This window comes from Tenrec ecaudatus, chromosome 12 (genome assembly GCF_050624435.1).
Source record: "Tenrec ecaudatus isolate mTenEca1 chromosome 12, mTenEca1.hap1, whole genome shotgun sequence".
Taxonomy (NCBI): Eukaryota; Metazoa; Chordata; class Mammalia; order Afrosoricida; family Tenrecidae; genus Tenrec; species Tenrec ecaudatus.
In genome coordinates this window covers 136,097,850-136,113,864 of record NC_134541.1, presented here as the reverse complement: position 1 = coordinate 136,113,864, position 16,015 = coordinate 136,097,850, and the positions used below count along the sequence as shown (strand labels likewise).

The 16,015-nt window shown below is 49.0% G+C and overlaps 2 protein-coding genes across 2 annotated transcripts; both read right to left on the bottom strand.

Moving 5' to 3' along the window:
• Positions 1-1,697: 1,697 nt before the first annotated feature.
• On the bottom strand, positions 1,698-5,796 carry CHCHD2 (coiled-coil-helix-coiled-coil-helix domain containing 2). The gene is made up of 4 exons (XM_075565021.1): positions 5,599-5,796; positions 3,654-3,903; positions 2,884-3,040; positions 1,698-1,978 (listed from the first exon to the last, which is right to left on the bottom strand). Exons 1-4 carry the CDS (start codon positions 5,646-5,648, stop codon positions 1,968-1,970), a joined length of 468 nt encoding a protein of 155 aa, XP_075421136.1. The 5' UTR covers positions 5,649-5,796; the 3' UTR covers positions 1,698-1,967.
• Positions 5,797-12,032: 6,236 nt separating this feature from the next.
• Positions 12,033-12,350, bottom strand: NUPR2 (nuclear protein 2, transcriptional regulator). Its single transcript, XM_075528702.1, has one exon. The coding sequence runs from the start codon at positions 12,348-12,350 to the stop codon at positions 12,033-12,035; it is 318 nt and encodes a 105-aa protein (XP_075384817.1).
• Between the last annotated feature and the right edge of the window lie 3,665 nt (positions 12,351-16,015).

The following is a 16,015-nucleotide window of genomic DNA, read 5'->3' as shown; positions in this document are numbered from 1 at the left end:
AGCCTGGTATGCCCAAAATAAATCTCAGCCACAGCCTGGGAGGCAGGCCAAGGCTTGGCAGGCGGTACTCTGTGGCCTGGTCCCTCTGGTGGGTGGTTCAGGAAGCTCGGGTAGCCTGGGGACATCCTTCCTACCCCCTCCCTCACCACCCCCAGGAGCTCACTTGACCTCCCTGTCTTGCCAAGAACACTCTTTTCTGCAAGTGATTTCTGTGTACACCAAGTTCTGGCACATAGAGCCAATTCCGCCGACGCTGCAGCCCAGGTGCCATCGCCACCCCCACCTCTGGACCCACTGGGAGAAATGTCATGTGAAAAACCACACCAGGTGTGATTGGACCCTATTGTGTCCACTATAGGGTTTATTACATATATCTTAGCAAAAGCTGTGCCATTGTTCCTAGATATGCTACTCAGTGACAATGGTTCCATTCTTCACACCCGTTTGGTCTCCATGGGGCTTTCAATATTTGACTACTCATAACTAGATCACCAGGCCTTTCTTCTGAGGCACCTCACGTGTGCCCCGTTTGCACCACCCAGGCACTGCTCCTGGTGCAGTCGCACAGGCTCCCGAGCTTCCCCTGCAGGGCTCTGCCAGGGTTGCCGGAGAAGCCTTCTGTAATCCACTTTGCTGCCAGCCTGGTTTTAAACGCCTTTGGTCCCTACTGGGTGTTTCATGGTTTTCATCATGCTGTAGCAAACATTAGTGTACCTTGCATTACAACACAGGCTACTAAACTTAGTTGGCCTAGAGACCCTTCTCAGAAAAAAAACCACTCACCCCACACCTTCCTCCAACCCAGGCCTTGAAAAATGTTGGTACTATAGCCAACGGTCCAGGAGCGAGCAGGTATTTGCTTTTGCAGCCCTGCCTTCGAGGGGACGGTCCCTAACCCCACTTTGGAAGCCTGCCACGTAGCATCAACGGTTACTGTATCCGTGGAAGATGGGCCTGGGAAAGCCCCGAGGGCAAGACTAGACTGCAGCGCCAAAGTGGGCATGAGGTCAGCACCTCCAAGCAGGGCTTTCCTGGAGAGCGGAAGCTGAATTCACTCCCGAATGGAGTCAATGGCTGGGAGTTCCGTCTTATGTTTGGTCCTCCGTCTAGGATGGGTAGTGTAGGCAGCATGTCTTTCAGGCAGAAAAAGCAATGTCTGCAGGGGAGCGGCCTGTGAACAGAATGGGTTTTCTCTCTTAAGACGGTGCTTACTTAGCCGGTGAGTCACACACCGCCGCCCAGCTACTTTGCCCTGGCCTCGGGGAACACTGAGGCAACACTGCCACAACTGGGCCATATTCCCAGTGGTCTGCAGTTGTCACAATATAGCCAACAACCTTGCATAAGGACCCTCTTTGGAACCTACCCATGGTGAGTGGGTATCTGACACATGATCCTGACCTGGCCAGAGGTCACACACAAAATAACAGGTCCATTTCTACACCCCAACCCACCCTTGTCATCTACTTGTCCAGTGCTACTGAGTGTCTGGCTGCCCTCAGCTGATGAACCACTGGCTCCGAGGAACTCAAGCACCTGCACCAGCAGGCTTGGAAACCTACACGCGCAGTTCTACCAGTGGCATGTTTGGTTAGTTTCAGGTGGATGTGAATTTCATACCAATTTCACATGCAGTATGCCCTTGTCTATCACACCGAATTCACGACTATATGCTTAAAAGGATGTTTCCAAGAATCTTGACAGGAAATAACTTTATTTTTGTTAATTCAAATAATCATATCACAACAGCTAGATTAAGGGGGCCACACAAACCCAGCCCCAAATGTGACATCATCTCAATACAGAACAATGCCTTTTTCCAAGGTGATTCTGAAAGTAAGGAAGTGATTAATGATGGAAAAGAGGTTTAACTTGTACACGTTACATAGCTACTATCAGTTATTGATTTATACTAAATTGACTTGGTCATGAGAGATGTAGATCCCAGTTCCTCGATCTGAATGTGATTAGGCCAATCCTGCAACAGACAAAGTTAGAAGTTAGAAGAGCACCAAATGAACGCACTCCACAAATTACCAAGGTGGGGTTGGTAACCCAGGACCACAGATTTCTGTACAGTGAGGCCCCCACCCTACAACCTCTGGGACGGACAGCGGTCGGAGCAACCAGGCTTGCAGTTTCATTGTCCTGCAGCTAGCCACCAGCCACGCTGGGAATCGATGTAGCCTCACCAAAAGCTTCCGATGAGCTTGGACTTGGGATCTTTAATTCCAGTTCACCCCCCTAAGTGGATTAACATCTCCCCTACTTCCTACCCACAGGAGTGAGGACATGAGAAGCGGCACTCTGGGAGAGGGCGGAATCTTAGGTTGGCAGGAAACATGTTGACCATGTGACACATTCAAGTCCCCATGAGGGATTAATTAGCGGCGCTCTCAAACGAGCGGCACAGGCTTGCCAAGGGTGTATCAGTTCTTTATGCCACATGACCCAACCCTCTTTTCTGACTTGTCCCCCTTCTTGTTAACATAAACTCACTGCCCTGTCCAAGCATTATACGTCTAATTAAAAATCTCTGGATGGTAATCATTTTGGTGTTGGGCATATTTTATTGTTCTCTGAGATTTGCTAACAGGGAGACTTCTGACCCTGTGGAACCACAGTGAGATGGGGCATGTTGGCGTGCACCTGCTCCAGGTATAATCAGACTCAGAGCACAATGGGCTAAAAGTATTAGGTGTTGCCTCAAACCTTTTGAAAAGTTTCCCCGGAGAGTTCACTTATTTTCAAAGCAATGAAAACAAGCTTTCCTCCACTTGGTCAGTTTAACACGTTAATTGCTGGGTAGGCCCCAGGTGCACCTCCCAGCGGGCTGTGTAGATGTGAGGGCCTTCATGAATTCTGGGTCGATAAATCACCTACCGTTTGCAAATTTGCACTGCTTCAGCACCTCACTGAAACCCTCGCAGAGCTTGAGGTCGCCCTGGTTCTGGGCACATTCCAAAAACTGCTTCATCTCATAGTGGCAAGGACCAAACTGCTGCTGCTGCTGGTACACCGGCTGGGCTCCCTGAGGCTCCTGCCAAAACGCAACAGTTAAGAGCAACAACTCACATCAGACTCACAGCTGGAAGAGCATCCATCGTTCTCTGGGGCTAACTGGGAGAACTAGGGTTCCACGCCAACATAGGCTAAATGTCCATCTCAAAACACAGAAAGGAAACCTTTCAAGGTCAAAAGGTCCTTAATGAAATTCGAGTTGTAGCCAAAGATCTAAGAAAGGCACCAGGTAAAACGGCTACCTGGGTACCTCCAGACTTTAGACTTCCTGTAGAGAAGCGAGGACTAGCGTAGACAACTAGATGGATGAGATGAGAGGCTTTCAAGTACAAGACACAGAACAGAATACCCACAGTCCTGCTTCTTACAGGAGAAAACGTCACATCACTCAGAGCAGTGAGCTAATAGAGGTTCTTTAGAACAGAAGACAAAGTCGTCAAATAAGGGGGAAGTGGCAGCTTTCTGTGGGTCAGGGTGGACTGCTACAATTCTAACTGCTCCCAAATAGAGGTTCACTACCTCAACGGTCAGGTTAACAGGTTGTGGATGCTGAAATGACTGCAATCCCAACACACTGGAGTTTCTAATAACCGGGCATTCAAACCACCTGCATTCACGAGCAGGATACGCACCTGGTAAGTGATGTCAGGCCTGGCGGGCTCAGTGCCACTCCCCCCACCGAAGCTTCCAGTGATGGCATGGCCCAGTGTGTGCCCAACAGCAGAGCCCACAGCCACACCGGCTGCCGTGGTCGCCATCTGTGCCATCAGACCGGGTTGTCGGGGTGCAGCAGCAGGTGAGCCGACCGCAGTTGGTGGGGCTGCAGCTGGTGGGTGGGCAGCTGGGGCTGGCCTGGGGGCAGCTCTCATCTGAGGGGCTCGGCTGGAACAGGAAAGAAAGAAATGGATGAAGAGCCACTTAAGAGTCAGGTGTGGAAATGGTTTAACTTTACAAGAATCCTTAGGGTTTTTGTTTTACATAATTATGCACAAATACATATTTACATGTATCCAAACAACAAAATCTTATAGGAAACTTCCCTGAACTATTTATACAAATTTCTCTCTTTAACCTCCCATTAAAGTTGCAATCACCAAGTAGAAACCATTTATTGTTTGGGTTTTTTTTGGGGGGGGGGTGCACACAACTATATCCATACATTCATATAGCGTCCCTATCCCATAAAAATCATAAAACTACTAAGAGTTGATCCTTGAAGAATTCATCCATTTCTTTTTGTTTAATCCCCCCCCATCCATTCCATTTTATTAAATAATTGCTATATATAAGTGACTAGTCTAGGAGCTGAGGATACAACGAAGAATGAAAGACAAGATCTGCCTTCATGGAGCTTACTGTCTACTGAGCAATTAAGTCAGAAAAAGAAGAGTGCAGAGTGAGCCTGCTATACGATGTCCCAACCAAGGGCAGTCAGGAAGGTGGTTGGCTTGGTGGACTCTAGTCCAGCTCCTGCACTTTACCGGAAACATCAGAGCCCAGTGTGGGAACATGAGCTGCCTAAACTGTTGTATTAAAAAGATGTCCATCGGTAGGAACCGTGGAGGTATTGCCAGGGCTAAACGTTGGACTGTGGCAGAATTGGTGATTCAGAGCCATGAGGCACTCAGTGGGAGAAAGAGGTGCATTCTGCACCCATAAAGACTATGTAAATTGGAAATACTATACAGTCCAGGGCTATCAGTCTGAATCGTGATGATGGCAGTAGGTACTTCCCATCTACAGTGAGTTGGCTTCAACAATTTCACATATTCTGTCCACTGCTGCTCTAAAACTATTCACCGATGTTAAACTCTTCGCCCTCTGCCCATTTTGAGATTGCCTACAGCGGTGCTTCCTCCGCAGAGGAGGGGCTGTCAGAAGGTCTGTAACTTAGCTTCCTACAGTGTGGGATATGAGGTTAAGCGACCGCTTTCCCCATCCCGTTTCAACTCTCACCTTAGACCTGAGACGCAATGTGGAATTGCTCAATGATCGTTATTTGTAAAGGGACAAAATGGGTCGGGGCCCTGGTCCTCGGCAGCCTGCCCAAGGCCAAGTCCCCTTAGTCTGAATTCCTGTTTATTTCTGTAAAACGGGATGAGGTTATCGCGAGGTGCAGACATACAGATATCTTATGAGCCAGTCAACACCACGGGTAGAGAGGCTGAGCGAGCCCCAGGTCGGCAGGCCGCCTAGTCATCGCACACGCTGGAATGCAGACGCTAGCGCTTTCCCCATGACGTCACCTCCTTACGCAGCGTTCCCCCTCCCCCGCTTTTCACGTTCCGAACGGGCCACCTTTTTCGACCACCTGCCGGTTAGCGCAATTTAAAGCTAGCTCTTTTCAGTCGATAACCATTCACCGCAGTGGGGACTGTGCCACGAGCGGGGAGGCGGGCCCTAACGTGGCGTGAGCCTGCTCGCCGCCAGCCCGCCGGCGCGAGGGGTCGGTCCGGCCGGGGCAGCCGAGGCCCAGCCTCGAAGCCGCCGCCCGCGGCGTCCCCGAGCCGCTCCGGGCCCTGCGCGGCTTTCCTCGGCGTCGCGGCGCCCGGCGTTCCGACCCGGCGCTGGCCTCACCTGGCCGGAGTGGCCACGCGGGAGGTTCGGCTCCGGCTTCCGCGCGGCATCGTAACTACGCGGCGAGGCGGCTTCTCGGTGCGGGAAACGCGGAGGGCAGAAGCGAGCGGTTTCCGCGGCGCCGGAGAGGAGACGGGGGGCGGGGCTGGCCCAGCACGGGACCAATCCGTGCACAGTCCGAGGCCTTCCGTTCGGGACGTGAAGGTCACTGGGAAGGACGTAAACGGGAGCGCCGTGTCGCACACCGTTTACGTCATGACCTCGGGCTCCGCGTTGAGGAAACCGGAAGTTCCTGGGCGTTCACTAAACTTTGTCCACCGCGTGGTGGGTGAGTCAGAACTGCCAGCAGTTTGTTCATTCGAGCGATTGGAAGGTGGCCACGGCTTTCTTCAAACACTTGTATTAACGCCAACCTTGAGAGTGAGTCAGATCGCCATCGCTCAATTGATGGAACTTTTTCAGTTTTAAGCACTATGTGAATGTGTAGTAAATAGGAAACAAATTTAAAATGTGTGCAAACATTAGGTAAAAGTGAAATTCAGACAGTTATATTGCCTTGCATTTATGGAATACTACACTTTCAACCTCGTTCATCTATGTAATTTGTGCCCTGAGTTGGGATATAGTTGCTAATCCAACAGTATTTCTGAGTGGCCTCCAAGTACTAGGTTCTGGAGATGCAGCGTCAAACAAAACAAGACTCTACCTTCATCAAAAGTAGATTTCCGAGATGAAACAGACACCTTCTTAGGTAAATCAGGTGGTGGTAAGAGTGTATGGGGCAGAAGGAACAGCAATGGCAGAGAGCATCAAGGGCTGGCGACTGAGTCTTCTTTAGTGTGAAATGCTTACATTTACAGTTCAGCATTGCAGCCTGGGTTAAGTTGGTTAGTGGCTTTTCACCAGGGGTGCTTCATGATCAGACCTTTGGGAGATGTGGAGAGATTTACAGAAAAGAGTGTAGAATATTCATTTCTTCTTGAACGGCAATCAGAATTCTCTTTCCATTGGACGTAGCAGCTCTTCAAACAGCTCTCCCCCTCCCAGCACCAATGAACACGAAATAGAGGGGCACTTGGATAAGCTTTCTATGAAAAGGAAACCAACCAACCCTGGCTTCTAAATAACTCTTTAGAGGAACAAAAGAAAGCTTTAAGAACGATTAGATTTTAAATTTGCCTGAGATCATTTATCGGCAGAGACAGCGAAAAGGAGCCTTATAAAAGACACATCTTGGTATAAGAAGCACTTAAGAGGGAGCAAAACATAGGACAATCCAAGAAAGAGAGGAAACCAGTCCAGAAGAGAGGCTGTTCTCTGAATTCCCCATACTTGATTAAATCACTAATCCCTGACTTAAAGAGGGAATAGGTGTATGCCAAGGTTGTTTTGTGACAGTAAAAGTGCACATTCTCATATGTTAGCTACTGGTATAAGTAGTTATGGGCTATTCACATACTACAGACAAAAAAGGATGAAGACTTTACTATAGATATATTTTTAACTATCTTGCAACATAAACTGTCAGGAGGAAAAAAATAAAAGCAAGGGACTGAACGGAATATAGTGTTATTTGTGTAAAGTGGAGAGAAAAGGCCATGTCACATATCGATTTAATCTCTGTGCTGGTAACAGTTACTTGAAAACAGTGGAGCCGAGTGGCTGCCGCACAGGGTTGGAACATTCATCGGAAAACATTTTCTATCTTTTGGAGCTTAAAATAGTGAATGTATTGCCTCTATTCAAAAAAACACATTAAGAACATGTAGAAAGTTTATTAATAATTAACCACCACCAAAGAGAGAATTGAAAATAAATACTGGGGGACGGGAAGGAGGTTAAGTCACTGGCTGAGTGTAGACGTGTTAAACTGGAGGAGGGAAGACAACTGTACAGTGGGGGAGGTTGGCAAAAAATGATGGCGGCAGGGGAAGACACGGGCAGGGTTACGAGAGTTAAAGGCAACAGAGGCAAATACTGTTCAGTACGCAGTCCAGCGATCGTGGTCAGCTATGCGTAGATGCTTGGGTAGATGCGCAGCCGACGAGGTATAGGAGGGAGCGTAGGAATGTACTCTTAAATATATAGGTATGACAGAGGGCATGTGTATATGTACATTGACTTTTGCTACAAATCGATCCATGAATGTGGTGGAGCACACGGGGGGCAGAGTTAGATAACCTGATGAGACCTACCCAGACACCGTGCGGGAACAAGTCTCTGGCTGGGGATGAGGACCGTAGTCTTGGAGGATACCCACTCAATGGGCATAACAGTTAACAAAGAATGTTCTGCAGCCTAATTTGGTGAGTATTGACTGGGGTCTCCAGCAGCCAGCAAAAGTGCTTTATCCTTCTGAGCGACTGGTGGGTTCAAACTGCAGACCTTGCGGTTAAGGGCCAAGTGGCTTAAACATGGTGCCACCTGGGTTCCTTATATCAAAACCCAACTCACTGCCGTGGACTCACTGCTGATTCACAAAAACTCCACAGGACAGAGTAGAACTGCCCCCCTTAGGGTTTATGAGACTTTACGGGAGCAGACAGCCTCGTCTTTCTTCAGAGAAGCTTGTGGATTCAGTTTCCTGACCTTGTGGTTAGCAGCCAACACTATGATCCACTACATCAGGACATCATGTCCTATGATAGAGAACTAGTTAAAAAATTATAGTACATATATATGCTGGAATGCTATGTAGCTCCTAACAATGTTTTGAACCCTTAACATGAAAAATGCCTTTGCATTTTATTATATGAAAGCTGGTTACAAAATAGTATGCACAGTATGACTTCCATGTATATTTGAAATGGGATTATATACATTGAAGTAGTAGTGTTACATACTGGGTGACAGGATAAGTGATTTTCTGGCTCTTCATTGTCTACATTGCACACATGAGTAAAGATACCATGTGGGGGTGACATTATGTTCACAAACGCTTGACACTACCTTTGATGGCAGCTAAGAACCACCGCTACCACTGCTTTCAAAGATGGAGCCTGTTTCTGCTCCCATCCGGTGTGGGCTAAGAGCCTGGTGGCACAGTGGGTTACAAGTTGGTTTGCTTAAACCCAAGGTCTGCAGTTTGAACCCAGCAGAGGCTCCAAAGGAGAGAGAAGAGGCTTTCCGCTCTTATAAAAAGTTACAGCTTCGCAAACCCACAGGGGCAGTTCTGCTCTGTTCTGTAGGCTCACTATGAGTCAGAGTAGACTCGATAGCTGCAGTGAGCAGTAGGTGTGGGCTGGATTTAGTGAATCACTTCTAACCCCCAAAAAGCAGAAGTGATGATACTATAAAAAGCCCTGGCCTTCTCACTCTCCTCCTCTCCTCTCTGTTCACTCTGGGGACAGCCAGCTGCCATATCATGAGGGCACTCGGGAGCCTCAGGAGAAGCTCATGCTTCAAGAAACAGGCCGCCTGCCAGCACCCATGTCTGTCGCCCGGCCAACAGCTTGGTTGTGTCTTGTGAGACTCCCTGGCCTGGGCCATCCAGATCGGCCACCGGTGGACCCACAGAAGCGGGGAGGTTGTGTTTGTTGCTTTCTACCGCCAAGTTCTGAGCAATTTGTTATTCAGCTACAGAGAACGTATGCCCATTTCTACCATGACCTTCATATAATTTAAGAGAAAAAATCTGAGTTATCTAAAACAAGTTCAAGTAAGCAGACTACCAGAACATTTTTAAAATCATATTATTGGGGGCTCATACAACTCTTACCACAATCCATACATACATCAATTGTGTAAAGCACATCTGTACATTCATTGCCCTCATCATTCCCAAAACATTTGATTTCTACCTGAGCCCTTGATATCAGTTCATTTTCCCACTCCCTGCCCCCCCCTCACATACCCTTGATAATTTATAAATTATTATTTTGTCCAATGTCTCCCTTCACCTACTTTTCTGTTGTCCATCCCCCAGGGAGAGGGTTATATGTACAGAATGTTGACGTACACTTTAACATGGTTTATGTCCATACAGATGGCGTAGCTTTTACAAGTTGGGAGGCTCACTGCAAGATCAGCAGTTCAAAACCACCAGCTGCTTTGCAGGAGAAAGACAAGGCTTTCTATTCCCATAATAGTTTCAGAAATCCACAGTGGCCATTCTACCCTGTCCAAAGGGTCCCTATGATTCGGAAATGACTTGATGGCAGTGGGACTTTTTTATTTGTGTCCACCCAGGTAAGAGGCCCTGGTGTTTTGGGGTTGGGTCACTAACTGTAAGGTTGGTGGTTCAAACTCACCAGCCACTGTGTGTAAGAAAGATGAAGCGGTTTGTTCCCATAAAGACTTAGTCTCTGAAACCCTATAGACCAGTGGCTCTCAACCTTCCTAATGCTGCGACCCTTTAATGTAATTCCTCATGTTGTGGTGACCCCCCCAATCATAAAATTATTTTCATTGCTACTTTATAACTGTAATTTTGCTACTGTTATGAATTGAGTGACCTCTGTGAAAGGGTCATCTGACGCCCAAAGGGGTCGCGAGCCACAGGTTGAGAACCACAGCTGTGGACTATAGTAGAGAGGGTCGCTCTGAGTCAAAATTGACTCGTTGGCAGGGGACTTTGGTTTGCTTCTGTCCACCAGGTCGGCTTCATTTTCCAGCAGGGATTGTGGAGGAACTGAAATGTTTGCCTTTATTTGGTTTCTACTTTGGGTAGCACAGACAGACTAACATGAATATTGTGCCTTATGTATCAGACCAAGAGCGATGCTGGAATATAGCTGCTGATCTTAAAAGTACAGACTCCTGTAGGAACTAGGAGTTCCACACCCAAACCAGGCCCCTTGTCACGTCTGACTCACAGTGACCCTGTGAGACAGGGTACAACTGCCTCTAAAGGGTTTGCAGCCAGTGTGCCCTAATGGGAGCCGACTGCCACAGCTTGCCCAAGCTCCTGCCCACAACACCACCCCACCAGGGCTCCTTGGACAAGGAATGAAATGGTTAAACCAGTACAGGAACTTTGACATCCTCTTGGCTTTCAAGGCAGTAGACATTCAATGCAGATGACGGCTTTCAAGAGAAAAGTCCCTGGAAAAGCCAATTGTAAAGTTATTTGGCTTCATCTTGACCCTACAGGGCAGTTGAACCTCCCCTCTAGTTTTCCAGGACTGTCAGCCTTTGTGGGACTGCAGCTGTCTCTCGCCCAAGGAGCAGCATCCAGTGTGTTAGAACCACCAACCTTTTGGTTAGCAGCCCGATGCTTAGCCCACTGCACCACCAGAACCCTTTTTAGGGGAGAAGGTGGTTCTACACTTTAAAAAGTATAGAAGGGATTCATTTCAGAATGACCACAACTCCAAGGGGGAAATAGAATCCACTTTAGGCTGGTGGTTTTGAACTGCAGACCTTGGGCCTTGCAGTTAGCAGCGCAATATGCCACCAGGGTTCCTTAGTGAACACAACCATTTCTGTAACCATGGCTTAAACCCATATGGTAGTCTCTGACACCCAGATGCCTGCCTGTCCCCTTCCCGCTGCTCTGTTAAGTTTAGGTCAGGATGGTACCCATTTTCACCCCCACGGTGGCTTCCTCCTCACACACAAAACCACAGTACATTTATTTGTGGACTGGACCTGAGTTACCATAGCAACCGGCAGAAACACAAGCGTGAAGATGCCATTCTTGCTGCTCCCCTTTAATTAGAAATCCTAAAAAGGCCTACCTACACACGACTTATCAGCCATCAATTGGCAATGAAAGATACTGTGAGCGCCCACTTGAGGCAGGTTGAAAGAAGTTCCGTTTTGACCTACATGGCTTCTTTTCTCCCCAGTGCCACAGTCACGGTCAGAGCCAGAGAAAATACTATTATCAGGTTCTTCCAAGGTCCTGTAGAAAATCAGAGGAAAACAAGGGTTGGTTATGGCTTCAGTCTGAGGCCAAGCACGTGGTTTCTACCCAAACGGTGGCGGGAGAAGTTGTCCTTGAGTGGGTACCAACTCTGGGCCACCCACCCCTGCGCAGGGTAGAACTGCGTCACAAGCTTTTCTTGGCCATCATCTCTAAGTGGAAGCCGTGGTGGTGCAGTGAATGGGTAAGGTGCTCAGCTGCTAACCAAAAGGTGAGAGATCAGAATCCACCCTGTAGCTGCTCCTTGGGAGAAAGACCTGGTGCTTTTGCTCCTATAGAGATTTAGAACCTGGAACATCTTAGGGGGACAGTTCTGTGTCCCATCGGGTTGCTGTGAGTTGGAATGAATTGAATGGCAACTAACAGTGGTAACAGGTCTCCCAGGTCTTTCTTGCGCGGTACTTCAGGCTGGGTTCAGACCACCATCGTTAAGCCAGCAGCCCAGCCCAAGCCATTTTCGCCCCAGCCAGGGACCTAGGTACTTATATACATAGCTCCTTAACAGGAATCCCTAGCCAGGCTGGGAGTGGGAGACGTTTCCCCAGGGTCCCACCGCCCGCACCGGCGCTCAGGCGAGGCGGGTGCGTGGCCGGGGCTGCAGCTGGCGTTGGCGCCGCTTGCGCTGAGCATTGAGGAGCTTCTGCGCGATCTTGCGCTCGTGGCCGCCGGGCACGGGCCGATTGGTGCGCAGTTCCCGCTCGCGGCGCGTCCGGCCCTTGCTGCGTCCGGCCCCGCAGGCTGGGAAGTCGCGCAGGTAGTAGTAGTCCAGGCAGTCGTGCAGCTCCTCCTCCCAGCCCGCCGGCGGCCGCGCCTCCCCGGACCGCTGCAGGGTAGGAGCGTGGGCGCGGGGAGCGCTGGGCAGCGTCCAGCCCGCACTCAGCTCCATCGCCGCCGGCCGGCCGCCCGCGCGAGCGCGCCGCTGCAAGGGGGAGTGTCCCTGCCTGGAGCTCCGTCTGGCTCCGCCCAAGGGGCGGGGCTTCCGGATGCCGTCACAGAGCCGGAGCGCCCCGCCCCCTCGGTAGTCTAGACCGTGACTCCGTGGTCACTTGGGGTATGTTCGCCGGCCAAACCCCTGGGGCACTTTGTTTCTGTGGGTCTGCCCTTCATCGTTTGCTCGGGCGTTTGATGACGGCAGGAAGTGCTAGTAGACACGGTGACAGTCTCCCAGCAGCTACACGTGCTTAAACACACAGGTGGCCCCGAAGAGCCAGCGCAAGGCAGGGAGCGCGTGCGGAGGGTAGGGTGAGCGAAAGGAGTCCCGAGGCACGGTGGTTAAACGCTCCCCACTCCCGCGCCTGCCCACCCCGCTTCCCTAAAGATGCTGCATATGAAATCCCAGATAGGACAGTCACTGGATTGAGGTTTCTTGGGGGTATGGCTGGGGGGCAGGGGGGCTTCCCCCGAAGCTCATTACAATGAGTACTGGAATCAAGAAAATATTCTAAAATTGATTGTGGTGATGATTGTACAACTTCTGAATATGATTGATCTATTGAGTTGTATGACATGTGAGCTACATGCCAATTAAACATTTTAAAAGATGCATTCTAATCCTAGAAGAAGAAAAAAGATTACGGCCTCAGAGACCCTCTGGAAGCAGTTCTACTCTGTCCTCCAGGGTCTTACTCTGAGTTTGAATGGACTGATGACAAAGAGATAAGGTTATTAGTATAGAGTGTTTCCAAAAGTTGCTGATGCCAAAGATGGGGGGGACTGGATTGATGGGGTGGGGGGCTGCAAGAGCAGATACCTACACTTTATCCTGGATAAAGTAGGACAAACATTTTAAATTACCCTGTAGACTCCTTCCTGTATAAGCTGAGTTTTTCAGGACATTTCCATTTATTTATTTATTTATTTATTAAACATTTTATTAGGGGCTCATACAACTCTTATCACAATCCATACATATACATACATCAATTGTATAAAGCACATCTGTACATTCTTTGCCCTAATCATTTTCAAAGCATTTACTCTCCACTTAAGCCCTTTGCATCAGGTCCTCTTTTTTTTCCCCTCCCTCCCCACAACCCCCTTCCTCATGAGCCCTTGATAATTTATAGATTATTATTTGGTCATATCTTGCCCTATCCGCCGTCTCCCTTCACTCCTTTTTCTGTTGTCCATCGCCAAGGGAGGAGGTCACATGTAGATCCTTGTAATTGGTTCCCCCTTTCTTACCCATTCACCCTCTACTCTCCCAGTAACCCCCTTCACACCCCTGGTCCTGAAGGTATCATCCACCCTGGATTCCCTGTGCCTCCAGCTCCTATATGCACCAGTGTACAACCTCTGCTCTATCCAGACTTGCAAGGTAGAATTCGGATCATGGTAGTTGGGGGGAGGAAGAATTGAGGATCTGGGGGAAAGCTGTATTCTTCATCGGTGCTATATCGCACCCTGACTGACTCATCTCCTCCCCTAGACCCTTCTGTGAGGGGATCTCCAGTGGCCGACAAATGGGCTCTGGGTCTCCACTCTGCACTTCCCACTTCATTCACTATGGCACGATTTTTTTTTGATGATGCCTTATACCTGATCCCTTTGGCACCTCGTGATCGCACAGGCTGGTGTGGTTTTTCCATGTGGGCTTTGTTGCTTCTGAGCTAGATGGCCACTTGTTTATCTCCAAGACTTTAAGACCCCAGACACTATCTCTTTTGATAGCCGGGCACCATCAGCTTTCTTCACCACATTTACTTGTTCACCTGCTTTGGCTTCAGCAGTTGTGTGTGGAGGGTGAGCATCATAGAATGCCAATTTAATAGAAGAAAGTATTCATGCATTGAGGGAGTGCTTGAGTAGAGGCCCAAGGTCCTTCCGCCACCTTAATACTAAACCTATAAATATAGACACATAGATCTATTTCCCCATCCTCATATATATATATGCATATATATGTCTTTGTCTAGATCTCTATAGATGCCCTTTGCCTCCTAGCTCTCTCCTCTATTTCCCTTGACTTTCCTCCTGCCCCTCTATCATGCTCCGTCCCCACCTGGGTTACAGCTATACCTCTTCTTTACGTAACCTTACTTCAGGACATTTTAATGCCATTTTTATGGTAAAATTGGGTGACTTGGCTGATATTTGGTTCAGCTTATACTCGAGTATATACAGTACCAGGGGGACGTTGAGTAATTTTTTTTCCTGGAAAGAGCACATCAAATCTGTTTGGGGCCCATGGGTCAGATAGGGGGTGATGGGTGTTGCTGGCTTCCATGCAGGACACCCGGTTCAGTTCCCAGTCCGTGCACCTCATGCACAGCCACCATCCATCCTAAGTGTAGGTGGAGGCTTGTGTGTTACTGTGATGCTGAACAGACTACAGCACAGCGTCCAGAGTAAGGCAGACTAGGAAGAAAGGCCTGCTAACCTATTTTTAAAATTCAGCTCACGGAAAACCAGGATTGGGCAGCGTTTTCCTTCCGTGTGTACTGTGAGTGTGGGGACTCCAGGGAACTGACAATGATGGGATTGGATGTGATTTTTTTGTCTTTTCACACTCCCTGAGTGTGTTTTCTGCAGCGGGCGATGTATTAAGAGAAACAGGAATGAAAAGAGCATCAGTGTCACTGAACTGTACGTGAGGAAACTGCTGCATCGGTGTGTACTCTGCTGTGTGTATGATTCAATAAGAAAATAATAAGAAAATCAACAGGGCAGCCTGTCGGCTGCAAGGCCCCAAATGAACAAGCCGGAGGTTGGCCCAGCCTGTGAAGTCCTGGGAGTATGCCCCCAGATAAGATTATCTATAGACACCCAAGTCTTCGGGCTGCGAGCGAGATGCTGAGCAGGACTACCATGGTGCTCAGATAATGTGGGGTGACAGCCGAGAATCTAGATGAGAGCAGCGGAGAAGACTGAATCAGGTCAAGTGAACCACCTGTAAGACGTTCCAGGTGCTGTTCTTCCACCACAGAGCGGCAATTGGTGGACCTGAGGCACTGAGGGCTGGGGCAGCCGCTGGCGCCCAGGCCTAATTACCTCATTACTACCTAAACCACCAGCAGCTCCTCAGGAGGAAGGGGGGGGGCTTTCTACTCCCATAAACAGTTACAGCTGCAGAAACTCACAGGGCAATTCTTTTCTCGCTATGAGTCAGATTTGACTCAATGGCAGTGAGTTTTATATTTTTTTGGGGGGTGGGGGTTGCTGTCTAAAGTAGGGCTTCCAACGAGTTCATGCTGGTTCTACCACCTGCTGAGGCGGTCTCTTCACCCCAGATGTAGTGAAGCCAGATGCCTAGGTCATTCTTATTTAGACAAGCCACCTGGGACCTATGGGACTCCCCTGGGGGAGGTAAGCCCGATTCAGTATGTCTTGGGTGGAAGGGCCAATGGTTAGCAGGAGGTCAAACAGGTTCGTGCTTTCAGGGCCCTTCTCTCGGGGCGAATGTGAGCCAGGGTTTTGTTCAGGTTTGACTAAAACACAGGGTTATTCTAGAACTAAAATTGCAGCTGCTGCTTTGGGGATTTTCTTTTTAATAGCTCGGAAATAATTTCCTGTTTAAGAAAAAAAAGATCACCCAAAAAAGCTAACCCTCAG